Raw genomic sequence first — 15,685 nt, forward strand, 5'->3', positions numbered from 1 at the left:
AATGGACTGAGATGGGAGAAAATCCAACGTATCTCTTCGTTTTACACCAGATTGCCTTTCTGCCTTGTGGCTTTAATCACTCAATCCTACTCACAATAACAATTACGGGTTTTCTCCTGACTTCTTACCCAGGAGGATATGTCAGAGTAGAGCAACATCTCTCGAAGAAAGGAAGGGCAAATTCTTCATCTCTTTCCAGCTTCGTAGGTAATAATTTTCCCCTGCAAACCCTCAAGGAGTACCTCTTTTGGCTTTGCACATCTACTATTCCCACAGGTTCTTGTCTCTGTTCTGATTTATGCCTCTTCTTCTATCCTCTTGCTTCTGAGATAAGTTTTAATTATGTAGACAGATTGTAAAAGTCTTTTTCTTCTTGTAAACAGCTATTTCTCTGTTAGTACTGGATTTTGTTTAACTGGTTTTTCCTTACGAATCTTCTTGTGCACCCAGGAATTATGTCTGTTCATTGTTTAACTGCAGCATCAAGACAAGAGAAAGCTGGCTTCTCGTCATTTCCCTTGAGGGACCCAATCTTGGAACACCTCAAATTGCAGCTCTCCCTCGGGAACTGTTCTCTGTTGCGTATGTTTGGAAAGCCCATAAGATGTGAGCTTTCAATCAATATAAGAGCAAAGCGCCACCCATCAAATAGCAGTATGGTGATATTCCCAGTTCTTCTATTTATTTAAAAACTTACTCTACTAGCAAAATCAAGAAAATGCTTGAAATGCTCAAAAGCCCTCATGAAAAACAGTGGCCTCTTCCTCAGGTGACTCAGACAAGTGCATACTAGAAAACTGCTCAGGTAATACTAACAATCACTGTTCTTCCTTTGGCCCCTTCTGGGTAATAATTAAACTATAAGGAAAAAAAGGTATTTATAACATGACTTTTTTGATGTTGTTCTGCATAAACACTTTTAACTATTTGTTGGATTTGGGTTTTTTTTTTCTTTTTTTGTTTTTTAAGATTTTATTTATTTATTTGAGAGAGAGAGAAAGCACAAGTGGGTGGAGGGGCATAGGGAGAGGAGGAACAGACTCTCCTTGAGCAGAGAGCCTGATGATGGATTCGGGCAGGGCTCAAACCCAGGACCCTGGGATCATGACTTGAGCCAGCAGACACTTAAATGTCTGAGACAGCCAGGCTCCCCGGATTTGTTTTTTCTAATCAGGGAATCACCAGACCACATTTCCTTATAATGCTGATCACCTGGTTACCTTTGAAGGCCACCATTTACATGAAAATGGTTTTTGCCAAGAACATGTAAATCTTACCCTTTAACCAACCAACTATTTATTCCCCCGCAGCAGGTTTTTAAATTTTTCCTTGCATCTCACCATACACCTCTTTTTTTTTTTTTTAAAGGTTTTATTTATTTATTTGACACAGAGAGAGAGACAATGAGCAAACACGCAAGCAGGGGGAGCCTCCAGCAGGCACGACTCAATCGCAAGACCCCTGGGATCATGACCTGAGCTGAAGGCAGATGCTTAACCGACTGAACCACTCAGGCTCCCTCACAAAACACCTCTTTAAAAGGCTAAATTAATATTCTCCCCTAAGTTTTTGAGGCATATTTGGAGAAAAAAGAGAGATCATTTTTAGACACAGCAGTGGATGTGATGTCCTGACAGTGAGAAAACATTCAGCTCATATTAAGAGGGGGTGTGGTCTGTGGCAAAGAACAGAGCCAAGGTCTTTCGCCAGTGCTAGATACAAAGCCATGACCTTGGCCTCATTAGCTGGACTAACTGTATGAGTTCACCATGCAGGCGACTGTATTTGCATGGCAGTTCATGGAAAGCAGGGCTTCTTAAATTGGGTTCCAGTGACAATAACTAAGCATCCTGCTCTTTAAGCAATTTTGTGTGTGTTTATATTTGTCTAAGAGGGTTTGTATTTTCCTTAGATTCTCAAACATGGATGCAACTTACAAAAAGTAAGAGGGTAAGATTACACTAAATGAGGTTGTTCTAAAACAAAGTCACTTCAATATTTCTTTAAACCTTTCATTACAAAGGTAGATTTCTGTAATCTGAGGTCGATTTCTGTACTCCCATGTTCTTGTGGGGGAAGCCCTTTAAATCTGACCTTTTAATATTTATCCTTTTGTACATCGGAGGGATTTTAAATGTACCCTTTCAGTTGGAGAAATCTATTACTTTTACGTGAGAGGAAAATGATAGATTGAACCCTCCATTTTTATATATTTTTCAGTCAGGAAGTGATTCCCGCCCCCTTTATTCTATAAACATGTTTTTCAAAACTCCTTCGATAATCCTCTCTGACAGTCTTCCTTCCCCTCGCAATCATTTTGAGGTAACCTGAACCTGCTGTACTCTTCCCAGTATAGGGTGGCCTCAGTCTGGCTATGCTACACCTGAGTAAATGTGAGGGTCTTATTAACTGTAGGACAATACATTCCTAAGGTTATGGTAGAAAACTGCCATTCTAGGGACAATCTCCTCCAGTCCCTTCTGTCTTCAGAGACCTCCAGTTCACCTACGTCTTCCCTAGCGTTGATGTGCTGCAGATTTATGCTGTATTGGGGAAGAAATGCCATCAGCAAGGTAAATGTGGATTTTTTAAAACTTCTAGGTGGCTTCATGGAAGGAGCGCTTCCTAGAGCAAGAAAGGATCAAAGCTTTCCAGAAAAACAAATCATGAGGTCTTCAGAAATGAGGAGAAAGGCAGCCATCTGAAATGGTCATGAACCCCAAACAAGTCTTCCTCTCGGTGCTCATATTTGGGGTAGCGGGACTGCTCCTCTTCATGTATTTGCAAGTCTGGATTGAAGAACAGCACACAGGTAATAATTCTTTTTTTCTATTTTACTTGTAATGGTCGTTTTCAATGAAATAAGCTGTAATGTTTACAGAGCTATAGAATGTCACAGTGTTTCCAACAACAACAAAAAATAGACATAAACTGTAATCCCCAGTTCCTAAAAGGAAGGATGATTATGCAATTCTGGTGGGCATTTGTTCTGTGGTGGGGACAACACTTGGAATTTTTATTATATCAATGGGGGAGCAGCATGGCCCATTAGCCCAGCACGGATTGCTTGTAGAGAATTTGTCTACTCAAATGTGTAGCATGTGTCCTACCTCTGGGGTGTCCTGTTAAGCACTGGGCACAAACCTAAAAGGAACTAAATGTACAACTAAATATCTCCTTTAATTCCTTTTTAATTAATTGAATAATAGTACCTTTCATATATAATACAGTTTACAAAATGGGCCATAAGCATCAATAGAGACCATTTATTGAAAGCTTAACAAGTGCCTAAAGTTTACAGGTATGTTCTCTAATCCTAATGACATCTTCCAGGGTGTGATATTCTAAGTTTATAGATGAGGAAGCTGAGGCTTGGGTAGGCAAGGAACTTATCCCAGACCTCACATGGGGAGGTCTATGAGTAGAGAGAAAGCTCTGGTTGTCTCTCTGCAAAGTCCATGTCCTTCCCTATACTTGGCTTCTGTGCGGGACAGGGGTGAGGGTGAGGAAAGGTGAGTATTATGGCCTTCTATAGTACAGATGAGGTAACTCAGACCCGGAAACCTAGTGACTTGCCCGAAGGTGCAAAAGCTGAGCGTCCAAAGTGAGACCCATGCCCAGACTTTCCTACTTCCAATGTGCCCTCAAAGAACCTTCTATCCAAAAAGGTAGATAAGATGCACATATATAATAAATGCTGTAGTATCAGTATGGATACTGACTTGTAAACCTAAGCTATTTACAAGTTCACAGATGTGTAACCTCTTCTGCAAGTTGGATTCTTAATTTTGAGTTTGTAATTTTTCCAAGTTGGGGAATTATTTCCCCCGGTTAAGATGTGCTTATACTATAATAAATAATAGTAAATATATTTATTCTCTTAAGTTGTATTTGTAATTTGCTAGTACTTTCTCCGATTCTCTATATGTCTTAAATGATCTACTCATGATAGTGAGTGTAAATCTTAGAACCAAGATTCCTTTAGTAACTATCTGATTGAAGAAAAGTTTTTCAATAAGACTTCCAGCTGGACTTCTGCCTTATCCCACGCTGTGCCTTGGGTTGTAATTCTCTAGTTTTCCAGGTCGACTGATACGTGTGTATTTTATATGTGTTTTATCTCTTAAAATATGATGCACGTTATTCTTGTATGAAACCTCTGTTAAAAAGATACACATCTAACAAAATCCCCTATTAACTAGTGAAGTTATATACACATATTTTAAATATGCCAAGTAGTGAAAATCCAAAAGATCCCACCAAATAACTTATGTTACTTCTTTTCTTGAGATTTTCCAGAATCAAATTTAGTCTCATCTGTCCCAAACTAAAATTGTTCCCTGGATTTATCTGACACTGTAAAAATCTATCTAAACAACTTCTGAGCATTTTTATTCAGGATCATTTAAAAAAAAAATCTATTTAAACTAAAAAGAAAACAAAAACAGTTCACTCTTTTCTCCCCTATTTCTCCACCCAACTTGTGACAACTACCGATCTATTCTCTGTATCAGGGGGCTTGGGTTTTTCTTAATTTTTTTTTTCAAGATTCCACATATAAGAGAGAGCATACAGTATTAGTCTTTCTCTGACTTATTTCATTTGCTTAATGCCCTCAGAGTCCATCCATATTGCAGATGGCAAGATTTCATTATTTTTTATTGCTGAGTAATATTCTTCATTCATCGATGGACGCTTAGATTATTTCCATATCTTGATTACTGTAAATAATACTGCAGTGGATATAGGGGTACATGTATCTTTTTGAACCAGTGTTTCTATTTTCTTTGGATAAATACTCAGAAGTGGAATTGTGGGATCATACAGTAATTCTATTTTTTAATTTTTTTGAGGAACTTTCATACTGTTTTCCATAGGGCCTTCACCAACTTCTATTCCCACACATGGTGAACAAGGGCACCCTTTCCTCCACAACCTTGCCAACACTTGTTATTTTTAGACTTTTTGATAAATAGCCTTTCTAACAGATGTGAGGTGATATCTCACTGTGGTTTTGATTTGCATTTTCCTGAGGATTAATGATGTAGAACATCTTTTCATGTGTCTGTTGGCCACCTGTATGTCTCTGGAAAAAGGTCTTTTCAGATCTTCCCAGTTTTTAATCGGATTGTTGGTTGTTTTGGGGGTTTTGGGGGCTACTGAATTGTTTGAGCTTTTTTTTTTTAAGATTTTATTTTTTTATTTGAGAGAGAGAGAAAGTGGGAGCAGGGAGGAGGGGCAAAGATAGAGGGAGAAGCAGGCTTCCCACTGAGCAGGGAGCCTGATGCGGGGCTCCATCCCAGGACTCTGGGATCATGACCTGAGCCAAAGGCAGATGCTTAACTAAGTCATCCAGACACCCAAATTGTCTGAGTTCTTCATTTATTTTGGATATTAGCCTTTTATCAGATGTATGATTTGCATATATTTTCTCCTATTCAGTAGGTTGCCTTTTCATTTTGTTGATGGTTTCCTTTGCTGTGCAGAAGGTTTTTAGTTCGATGTAGTCCCACTTGTTTATTTTTCCTTTGTTGCTTTTGTTTTTGATATTAGATTTAAAAAATCACCCAAAACCTATGTCAAGGAACATACCACCCTATGTTTCCTTGCACTTTTATAGTTTCAGGTTGCATATTTAGGTCTTTAATTCATTTTGAGTCACTTTTTGTGCATGGTGTAAGGTAGTGGTCCAGTTTCATTCTTTTGCATGAGACTGTCCAGTTATCCCAACACTGTTTGTGGAAGAGACTTTTTCCATTGCATATTCTTGTCTCCTTTGTTGTAAACTAACGATGTAAGTATGGGTTTATTTCTGGGCTACCTATTCTGTTCCATTGATCTATGTGCCTGTTTTTATGCAAATACTGTTCTGTTTTAACTACTTTAGCTTTGTAGTAAAGTTTGAAATCATGGAGCATGATGTTTCCAGCTTTGTTTTTTCTTTTTCAGGATGGCTTTGCCAAGACTAATAATTTGTTGGTTTTTTTATTGGTAGTATTTTTCATGATTAGTTTAAACTTGTTTAACTTTCTTTTCAACCTCTAAGTAGACATTTTTTCCTGATTTCTACTAGTTTCTTTTTGATTTACACTATATAAGTAGTGATACCTGAATTTAGCTTAGGGTTCAACATTAGCATCTAAGCTAAGAATTATCATAGCTAACATATGACTTATCATAATTAACATAGGAAAGACTCATATAGCTATAATCTCACCTACTCAAAACTCACTGTCACCAATCCAGAGTCTGTAGAACAGAACTCAACATACTTAGCCTGAAAAGTATGTTCTTTTTTTTGGTCAGTGATGGGGACTTCCTGTGTCAGTGTTCTATTCAGTTCCTGCGTGCTATTATCAATGGCAGCATAGCCAAAACAGATAGGTACTTTCAATATTTTCTTCTGCTAATGCTCAATAAACATCATTAGGCCCAGGTTGTTTTAACCCTCCTACATGTGTACGAAAGTGAAATGTAGTAGCTACAAGCTTCTGATTTCAGGCAAAGTAAAGCCACCTTATTGCTTTTTCTCAGACAATTGCTTCAGAACCTCATAAGCAAACTGGCCTCCTGCTTTGGTATCTCTTAGGAGATTTCATCTTGCTTTTTTTCAAACTAAATATATTTTGTGGCATATAAAGTTTTGCAACTAGACTGAATTGACATAATTCTTTTCTCTTGAGTCTCTCTGATGGGAAAGTATGTTCTTTTCCTCCAAAATCAAGCTGTTCATCCTGATTGTGATGTTGCTGTATTGAAATTGTATTTTGTCCCAGGAGATCTTTGTATACCTGAGCTGGAATAAGCTGCTTGTAACATGGAAGGACTTTCCGCTTACAGTCAATCACATACTCAGGAAAATAGAGTTGTTTTTCTTTTAGAAAAAAAAAAAATCACTCATTTGATTTACTTCCTCCACTTTTGATGAGGATGGCAACCATTTTTTTTTTTAAGATTTATTTGTTTATTTATTTATTTGAGAGAGAGAGAAAGAGGGCCGTAGGGAGGGGCAGAGGGAGAGAGAATCCCAAGCAGAATCCATGGGGAGTGCAGAGCCTGATGCAGGGCTTGAGCTCAGGACCCTGAGATGATGACATGAGCCAAAACCAAGAACTGGATGCTTAACCAACTGTGCCACCCAGGTGCCCCTACAGCCATTTTTTTTTTTTTTTTTAAAATCAAATGAGCACATGCTCCCTCGACTCACCTCTGGATGCCACTGCATCCTGTCTTTTATGTGATCTTTGCTCATCTCAGGGTCTCTGAGTTAGCTGTTCTGTCTTCCTAAAATATGTTTCCTTGGCTGTTTCATTGCTGGCTTTCCTTATTCAGGGTATAGTTTAAATATCACCTTCCCTCAACATCTTATGTAAAATAAGTGTCCTCTGATATTTTCTCCCCCAGCACCTGTTTTAATTATTTCCTAATCTGACCTCATGGCACTTATTCCCATCTGTAGGCATGCTTCATGTTTCTTTACTACAGTCTACTTCTCTCAATAAAGTATAAGCTTCTCAAGGGCAAGGAACTTACACGTCGGTCACCAGAGTAACTCCACCCCCTGTCCCCAGCTTTCAGGTCCTGACTTGAATCTTCACTTCACTACGAACCCCCAGTGCCCTCCAAATTCAGTGTTTACTCTTATTTCCCAGTCACCTGGAACTTGCTTCACCCAGGGGCCTTTGCCTGGCCTTTCTACCGAGCCTTCTGAGTCTCCAACTCAACTAACCTTCCGTATTATATCCTCTCTTCTCCTCACACAAATGAAAATTAGGACTTCTTAAAAAACTGCAAATGTTAAATGATAAATCTTAGGAAAACGGATATAGAAATATTTGGATACACAGATTTCCATTCAGAATTATGGATGGGAAGATACAAACACAGAGCTCAGAACCTGCTCTCACGATGCTTCTTGCTTATTGGTATGCCAACAGAGTAGTTAAGGGTTCATTGAGAATCGATTAAAATAATTAGTAGGTCATTAGTGTGGACTTTGAGTGTGAGTGTAGAGACCTACTCACTAAATAATTCATGGCAATAGGCAGGTTAATGCCTGTTAGTATTGATTTGGTGTATAATACCACCTAGTCCCAAATCTCTCATTTTCCTAATAAAAATAAACTCCATTGCTAAAGCGTCACCTAATCCCAGGCTCCTCCTTTCATAAAGGAGCAACTAAAAGGCTTAAATTTGTATAGCCAATAATAACGAAACTGGCACTGAAACACACTTCCTGATAACTGCTTATTTTCCACACAGTACTCCTCCCCTTACCCTTCTGGTATTTTCCTCCTGTCTTCCCCTTGAGATGAGATTCTTCCTGCCTAATTCTCTCCTCCTGCCCTTCTTGGACTCATAATGCTTGTGAATTACTGATTTGTTTCCTAAAGTGTCTTGAATGTAGCCATTCCAAAATCCAGCTGAGAAGTCTAGAAACCAGATGCCTCACCAGGAGTCAGGATATAGGTTCGGTTCCCCAGTTGAAAAAACAATCTGCCTTCACAGAGAAGACCTTTAGTATTCTAATGGCCTCAGGCTTCAAAAGAAAGTCCACCAGTGCAGAACCAATGTCTTTGGAAATAATGTATTCTACATTTCTTTTCAAACGTAACTTTTAGGAGTAAGTCAACCAACTAAGGGTTTTGGTGGAAAACTTCCTGGTATCCATTTCCTCACAGGTTGAAGGGATAAAAATTTTAAAAACTAAACAGAAATTGTTTCTAAATAAAAGAAGTTAGCTTTCAGTAAGTGTTCTTTCTTGTTTCCCCGAGTCACAGATTACCAAAATTATATTGAAGTGTATATAGGAGATTGAAAGTAGGTATGTTTGTGCTAATCAAACAGAATTAATCACTAATCTCCCCTTTAGTATTCTGTGCAGCTTTTAGCTCCATCTCTTGTGAAGTGAATCAGCCTGGGTCTTAAGCATTTGCTTGCATCGCCCCAGCTGGAAGCCCACTGAGGGTCAGGCCCAGGGTGCCTGAAGCATAGGAGACCCCAATTAAGACATCAATGGAAAAACTCCGGAGAGAGATTCCAGAGACAGAGAACAGCTGACAATTTATGCAGGACTGACAATATATCAATCTTTGGCGTCATCATAACCTTCTAGATCTGTTTGTGAACTCCGTAGCTCTAGATATTTTATTTTGCCTCTTCTGAAGAATTAAACAACTTTTGAGAGACTATTCATATGAAACACTCACATAGGGATATATGTATAAGTCCCAAATCATTTAATTCATGATTATCATATTAATGGAACTGTACCTTCCCTATAGAATAGCTAAATGCACTTGCTAACCCCCCCCCCCAGCTTTTCTAAGATCAGAGTGTTGGGGGGGAAATGTACTTTTGATGGAGTCACATAGTGAATTTGGAATATTCTTGTGGGAGAATATTCTTTTTGCTCAAGTTATGAGGAAGCCTCATCAGCTCACTGTTCACAAAAGACGACATTTCATGGTGTCATTCCTCAAGATCAGTCTGGGTGTCTGTCTTTATCTCTGGCAACTACAGACTATGATACAAAATTACACAAGACAGTTTGGTACAGGATAAATGGATGGACTCTTAATGTTGCCTGGCAATCCTCTGTTCCCTATTAAGCTTTTTCTCTCCTGTTTTCCAGAGAGAGAGTTTCTGAAATGCTGCTTTCTCTTCAGCCCTCCAAGCACGTCCTCTCCCCAATATCTAAAGAGACAGGTTGCCCCTCCTCTTACTTTACAGAAAAGAGAGAGCCTCAGAGGACATTCTTAGAGCTTGTTGCTAACAGGAGGACGACAGAAGTAGACTTCTCTACTTGCACCCCATCCCTGGCTCTTCTCTTAGCTTCTTACTTCCTCCTCCATCCTCCTCCTCCTCCATCTTCCTTCTCTTCATCATCCTACTCATATTCTGTCTCCCAAAGCACCTGTTTCTTCAGTGATCTTGCCCATCCTCTGTGTGTTTTCTTCTGCATTTCCATTACTTTCTCCAGCACTTCCTTATATCTGTATTTCTACATGGTTCGGTCTCACTCACCTAAATTACACAAGTCAAATATCTGATGTTCCAACCAGTTTTCTTCTTCCCCCAATCTACTTCCTCCCCTTTAACTTCTTCCAAGAATTCTGTGTACTCACCATCGTCTACTTGTAACTCTCTGCTCACCCTCCCTTGCTGCAGGCTGCCCCCATCGATGACGGGTCCCAGTAACCTGCCTGCCATCACATCCACTAAGTCCTGACCATCCTCCTCTTGGCTGTCGGCAGCATTGGATATCGGTGGCCTCCAAATGTCACCTTCCCTGGACATCCACAAAGACAGACTCTTCAAGTCTTCCCACTCTTCTCTGGCTGCATTCTTAGTTCCCTCTCTAGACTACTGTGTTCCTTTTATCCTTAGATATTGACACTCCCTACCCTTGGCCCTCTTTTCTTCTAACTCTCCATGGTTTTCTCATATAATTCCATCTGTAACCTGTTTCCCCCACGGTTCCCATAGTGCCACCTGCTTCCTGGGCGTCTGTACTTAAATGCCCCCCAGATCTCTTACACTTAGTAGCTATAAAGCCAAACTCCATTTTTCTCCAAAGTCTGTCCCATTTCTCTATTGAGGCAGTTGTCTCACTGAAAGACTTGTTTGCCAATTGGGGTGCCTCCAATTTCCTTGTTCCTCCTCCTGGGTGGATGTTCTTCTGGACCCCCCAGTGGCTCCTGGGACAAACCTAAACTCCATAATTTGGCTGTCTAGGCTCTTTGTGATATGACCCCTTCTTAGCTCTCTAGGCTCATGTCTGCACGTGTTGCATTTATTCTCCAGCTGTGTTATGTTCCTTCCTGTGGCTTGAACTGGCCATCAGTGTGTCACACCACCTTCAACCACGAGGCCACGAGATCTGTGAAGGTGACACTAGCAACCCCTTTCATTGTTGCGTCCTCCATGCCCTGCGGGTGCTTCATTTGACCATGATAGGTTGGATTTTGCTAACTCAGTTGAAAAATATCGAGTTAGGGATTTTGGAAAAGAAATACCAGTACACGTCTTCTCTCAGGTGCATATATGTCAGCGCCTCAACTTGAACAACCATGAAAATGACATTTTCCATCAGTACCTATGAGATTCTACCATATGATACCATGGAAGGAAAAGTCCGTGATGGTAGTCTGTCATGGTGACAAGCTTCCACAAAAGTTTATCGTGCATCATTTTAGTGACAACGGAGTTAAATTTTAGTATGATTCGATTTTATGGTTTTTCTCTAGAATAAATTTTAATTTATCATTAGTTATTAAACTTCTGTTCTTTTACTCATTGCCCTCCCTTCTCTTATCTTCTCAATTTCACACTTCTGAAATGTCTTTGTTTTCCAGAACACTCACTTGGGGAGTCCATCTGTGTGCCACACAGCACAAAATTCTTATCCACAGGGGGCGCCTGGGTGGCTCCATTGGTTGGACCTCCAACTAATGATCTCAGCATTGTGGGGTCAGATCCCCTAATTGGGCTCCATCCTCAGTGCAGAGCCTGCTTCTCTCCCTCTACTGCCCCCCCCACCTCAGATAAATAAATAAGACTTTTACAAAAGTTATTATCCACAGTATCTGTGATTTTTTAAAAACCAAAAAAGAGGACTGTGGGAGCAGAGTTGACATCCGTGACACTGACAGCTATCGTATCTGGATGCCTCCCATTTGTTTGGACCCCATCTCCGAGAAGGAACGAAATGATCCTGTGCACATGCCATTTTCTTCTTTTCAAATGACATTTAGCTGTTGTGTGGGCAGTGGCTGGCTACATAGTTAAGAATCTTGATGGAGAGAGAATTTACCTCATTAATTTTTCAAAAATTGAGAAGGCCAGAAATTGACATCAAAAATGGTTCAGATGGATTCAGAGAGGAAGCGGTGAGAGGGAAAACATCCAGCTGTTCCATGCTGTGGCCGTGCACTGTGCATTGCACTCGGGGAAATGCCTAAACGTGCTCTTAATGAAAACATCACAATGATAAATGTAGAATTCTAGAACGCTTACCGTATAGCACATGGGTAGAGTCACAATTAATAGTTGTTTGCAGATGGAAAAGGGTAGATGTACATATTTATATATTGCCTGGTGCTGGGGACAGCTTTCACATTATTTTAATAACCAATTTATCGTGAATTATTAGTTCATGTAAATTAGGCTTGCAATTGGCATTTCTTACAATTTGAAATATACTTAAAAATATGAATGATTTTTATCATAAGATATTCGCAGTGCTTTCTACATGACCCACCACATAATAATTAGCTAAGACATAGTAACACTAGGAAAAATTCTCAGTTGAGAAAATCTTCAGATGCACAAAGCCAAAAGATATCTAGTAGTAGGAGAAAAGAATAGTGGCCAGCTTTCACACACTCAATAAACCAATGTAGGTTTTACTAAGCCTTCTTTTAAGTTTGCTCAGGAGAGAGACAAATCCATAAAGCAGTCAGCCTGCTTGTGATCACGCTGCCAGAAATACACTGTAAACAATGAAATTGCCTCCGAATTTTGGACTCAGAATTTTATGATTGACATTAAGGGTCAGTGCCTGCATTTTAGATCCATCCCCAGAAGCAATTCAATAATCAACAGAAATCAGAAGTCCATTCACTGAACCACTGGCAGAAAATTAGATAGAGACTCCCAGTTTGCTTTGGATCAGAGGTATGTCCGATAACCTACAGCTAAGGAAAAAGACATAACTGCAGCCTGAAATCCTGTATTCAAAAAGTAAGATGCTATGTGTTTGGAAGAGCTATGAAGAGTGATAAGCAATCTAGAATGGATGAGAAAATGGTGATGTAATTAGATGGAAAATGGGTCGTAATGGAAAAGTCTAATAGGTTTTAATTCTATTTCTCGTCCTTCTGAAATATTTTACATCAGCTTGATTGAGCTTGTAATAGCAGGTGTGCATTTGAAAAAAGTCCAAACAAATTCAAATTATACTATGGCAATATCCATTGAAATTTAAATAGCACAAGTCTTTTTTAGTTCACAGCAACAGGTAGGCAGCTTTTCTCCTCTCTATCTCTTGCATTTAAATTTCATGCCCTCTGTTTACAATTGGCAAGAGTCAGGTTATCCTTGATTTCTGCCAGGATGCCAAGTTAACTTGGCTGACGTTGGATTCCAGAAGGCAAAGAGCCTTCTTCCCTGAAGCAATTTATGATTAAGAAGAAAATGAGATCTCGGGTGTATTTTTAGCATCTGGAATTCCTAAATATTCATTTATTCAGTTCTGACTTTGGGGACCCTTTGGGTTGTTCTATGTTTTGTGTGTACAGTGACTAGCACTGCTCCATGAATCATTATATTGACTTCAAACAACTGTGTTGCCATTCCTTCCAGAAGGCTCCCTTGTAAGGCTCATATAACTTCATAAAGGCATACGTCTCGGCATTTGTACTCTCTGAATATTCATGTGAGCCACTGCCGGCCAAGGGCCGCAGAGAGAAGAGAGGACTCCCCAAAGTGGGGTTTGTGGTTAGCGTCACAATAGTTCACCCGCCTGGCCCAGTAGGAAAGGCACAGACCTTAGGAGCATGGTCACGGTGGTGGCTTTGCCAAGAGTAGCCTTGTTGCTGGACTCTGGCTCTTTTGTCAAATCCTAATAGACCACATTCCTGACATCGGTGCATAAAAATGGCATCTTGTATCGCCACAATGTTTATGTCTGCTTCGGAGCAAGCTGCTCACCAGCCGTCTTGAGAACTAATAGGGTATCCTGGGGAAATGAGTAGATCATCCTTTGTTTTTGACATTTTCTCCCCATTACCTCTTAGCCCTTCCCCAGATTTCTCCTTTCTTTCTGCTGTGTTTCTGTAGAATTCAACTAAACTCCGGGCATGCCAGTCTGGTTTTGCAGGACGGTGGGCTCTCTTTTTCCTATAAAGATAATTTCTCTTTTCAAAAAGCTCACATAATTCAAAAAGAGTCACTAGCGTGTGACCAAATACTACAGCCTTTTACCAGGTGACTGTGCCTTGGGGAGAAGGATATAATGAGACTTTGGGGGGATTACAGGACACTGGCCCTGACTTCACACTAATTTCGGGAGACTTAAAACGTCATTGTTAGAGCAGGGGCTCGGGTGATGAAGGACGTTTGTAACTCAGGTCAGTGTCACACTGAGTGGTTCATCCAGAGCCCACCCTGTGATTATATCCCTGATTCCAGGAAGCACAATTGCAATAGACATACCCAACTACCGGCAGAATTCCCACCTTGCTGAGAAAAGGTCTCAGGAGAGAAGTTTACCGGAAAACTGTATGTTATTTCCTACCTGATATATATTTTAGAGAAGAAAATAATGATTGACGACCACCAAGGGAACTCACACACAGTAGCTCGTGGCCTTGGCCAAGGCCTGAGGCCCACCTAGATGTGCCTCCTGACCTAAAACGTAAGGAAGTTAGTTACACGGTTTTTCCAGTTGCCTTTCAGCCCTGAAATGCTGATATCTTGATTCACTTACAACTCATTCCTTTCAGCACGTTTTTTTCCTTGAGTAGTCAAACCGGAGATGTATTGGGTTCATATCTATTTCCAAATAACCAAATAAAAGTTATTCTCTAACCAAGTAAACATGGCCTTGGCACGCCTGCACATTCTCAGTGATCGATTGTGCAATAAACGCTGGTAGTTTCCCACACTCTTTTGTTTCCACGTGCATCAGATTCGCCTTTTCCCCTCCTTCTTTTTTTTTTTCTTTAAGATTTTATTGATTTATTTGACAGAGCGATCACAAATAGGCAGAGAGGCAAGCAGAGAGCGAGGAGGAAGCAGGCTCCCTGCTGAGCAGAGAGCCCGATGTGGGGCTCGATCCTAGGACCCTGGGATCATGACCTGACCCGAAGGCAGAGGCTTTAACACGCTGAGCCACCCAGGCGCCCCCTCCCCTTCTTCTTGAAAGCCCACCTCTTCCCTGTGGAGCCCTTGCTGCCTTGACATGAAAAATGTGCATTCGTAAGTCTAATGGATAATTACATCAAGGAGGGAGGGAAATGATATAAATTTCAAATTCAGAATAATTACCTAAATCTTAACTATAACTAGCCATAACGTAATTACCTTTTCTTTCCCCTTCAACTATTTTTTATCGTTGTGCATATACCAGGCTGATTTTTCATTAACTTTTATGCTGTTTGTACCCCTATTCCAGGTTGCATGCAGCCTTGCAATAGAGCTTTGGATAGAGCCCCACTGACAATAGAGCACAATATTGTATCGCTTTAACATAAGACAAAGGCTCTTCCTGTAGTGGTAGGAACAGCATTTTTATTAAGATTGGTTCAGTGAACGGAAGGGACAGGCCCACTCCCATCTGGGATCGTATCTTGGCAGTCGTGAAATTTCTGAGCAGTTTGGGAGGCAGACCCATTTTTTAAACATTTTATAAGAAATTTATCTGATTCATTCATTTTCAGCATGTTGAAACATTTGCTCATGAGTAATGATAACACACAGCAGTGGCGATCCCACCTGTTCCTCTTCCTTCTCTGGGTGGTTAGAGAGAGAGAGTCTTCAGCTTTCTCCCCAAACACGACTTCCCAGCACCTTGCAATACCACATTGACTCCCAACATGTCAGGAAAACACCCAAAGGTATTGTGTAGGACCTTGGGTTTTAAGTAACAGAAATCTGTCTCCATGGAAATTAAACTTATTAT

General features: G+C 40.2%; 1 protein-coding gene across 1 annotated transcript in view; it reads left to right on the forward strand.

Annotated features, from left to right (window-relative positions):
- Positions 1-15,685, forward strand: part of CHST9 (carbohydrate sulfotransferase 9) — a 231,655-nt gene that overhangs the window by 34,839 nt on the left and 181,131 nt on the right. Inside the window, exon 2 of the mRNA XM_032310105.1 lies at positions 2,602-2,812. Within this exon, the coding sequence (XP_032165996.1) occupies positions 2,707-2,812 (106 nt within the window). The 5' untranslated portion in view covers positions 2,602-2,706. The remainder of the gene's footprint in view (positions 1-2,601; positions 2,813-15,685) is intronic.

Source organism: Mustela erminea, chromosome 13 (assembly GCF_009829155.1).
Source record: "Mustela erminea isolate mMusErm1 chromosome 13, mMusErm1.Pri, whole genome shotgun sequence".
NCBI classification, from domain to species: Eukaryota; Metazoa; Chordata; class Mammalia; order Carnivora; family Mustelidae; genus Mustela; species Mustela erminea.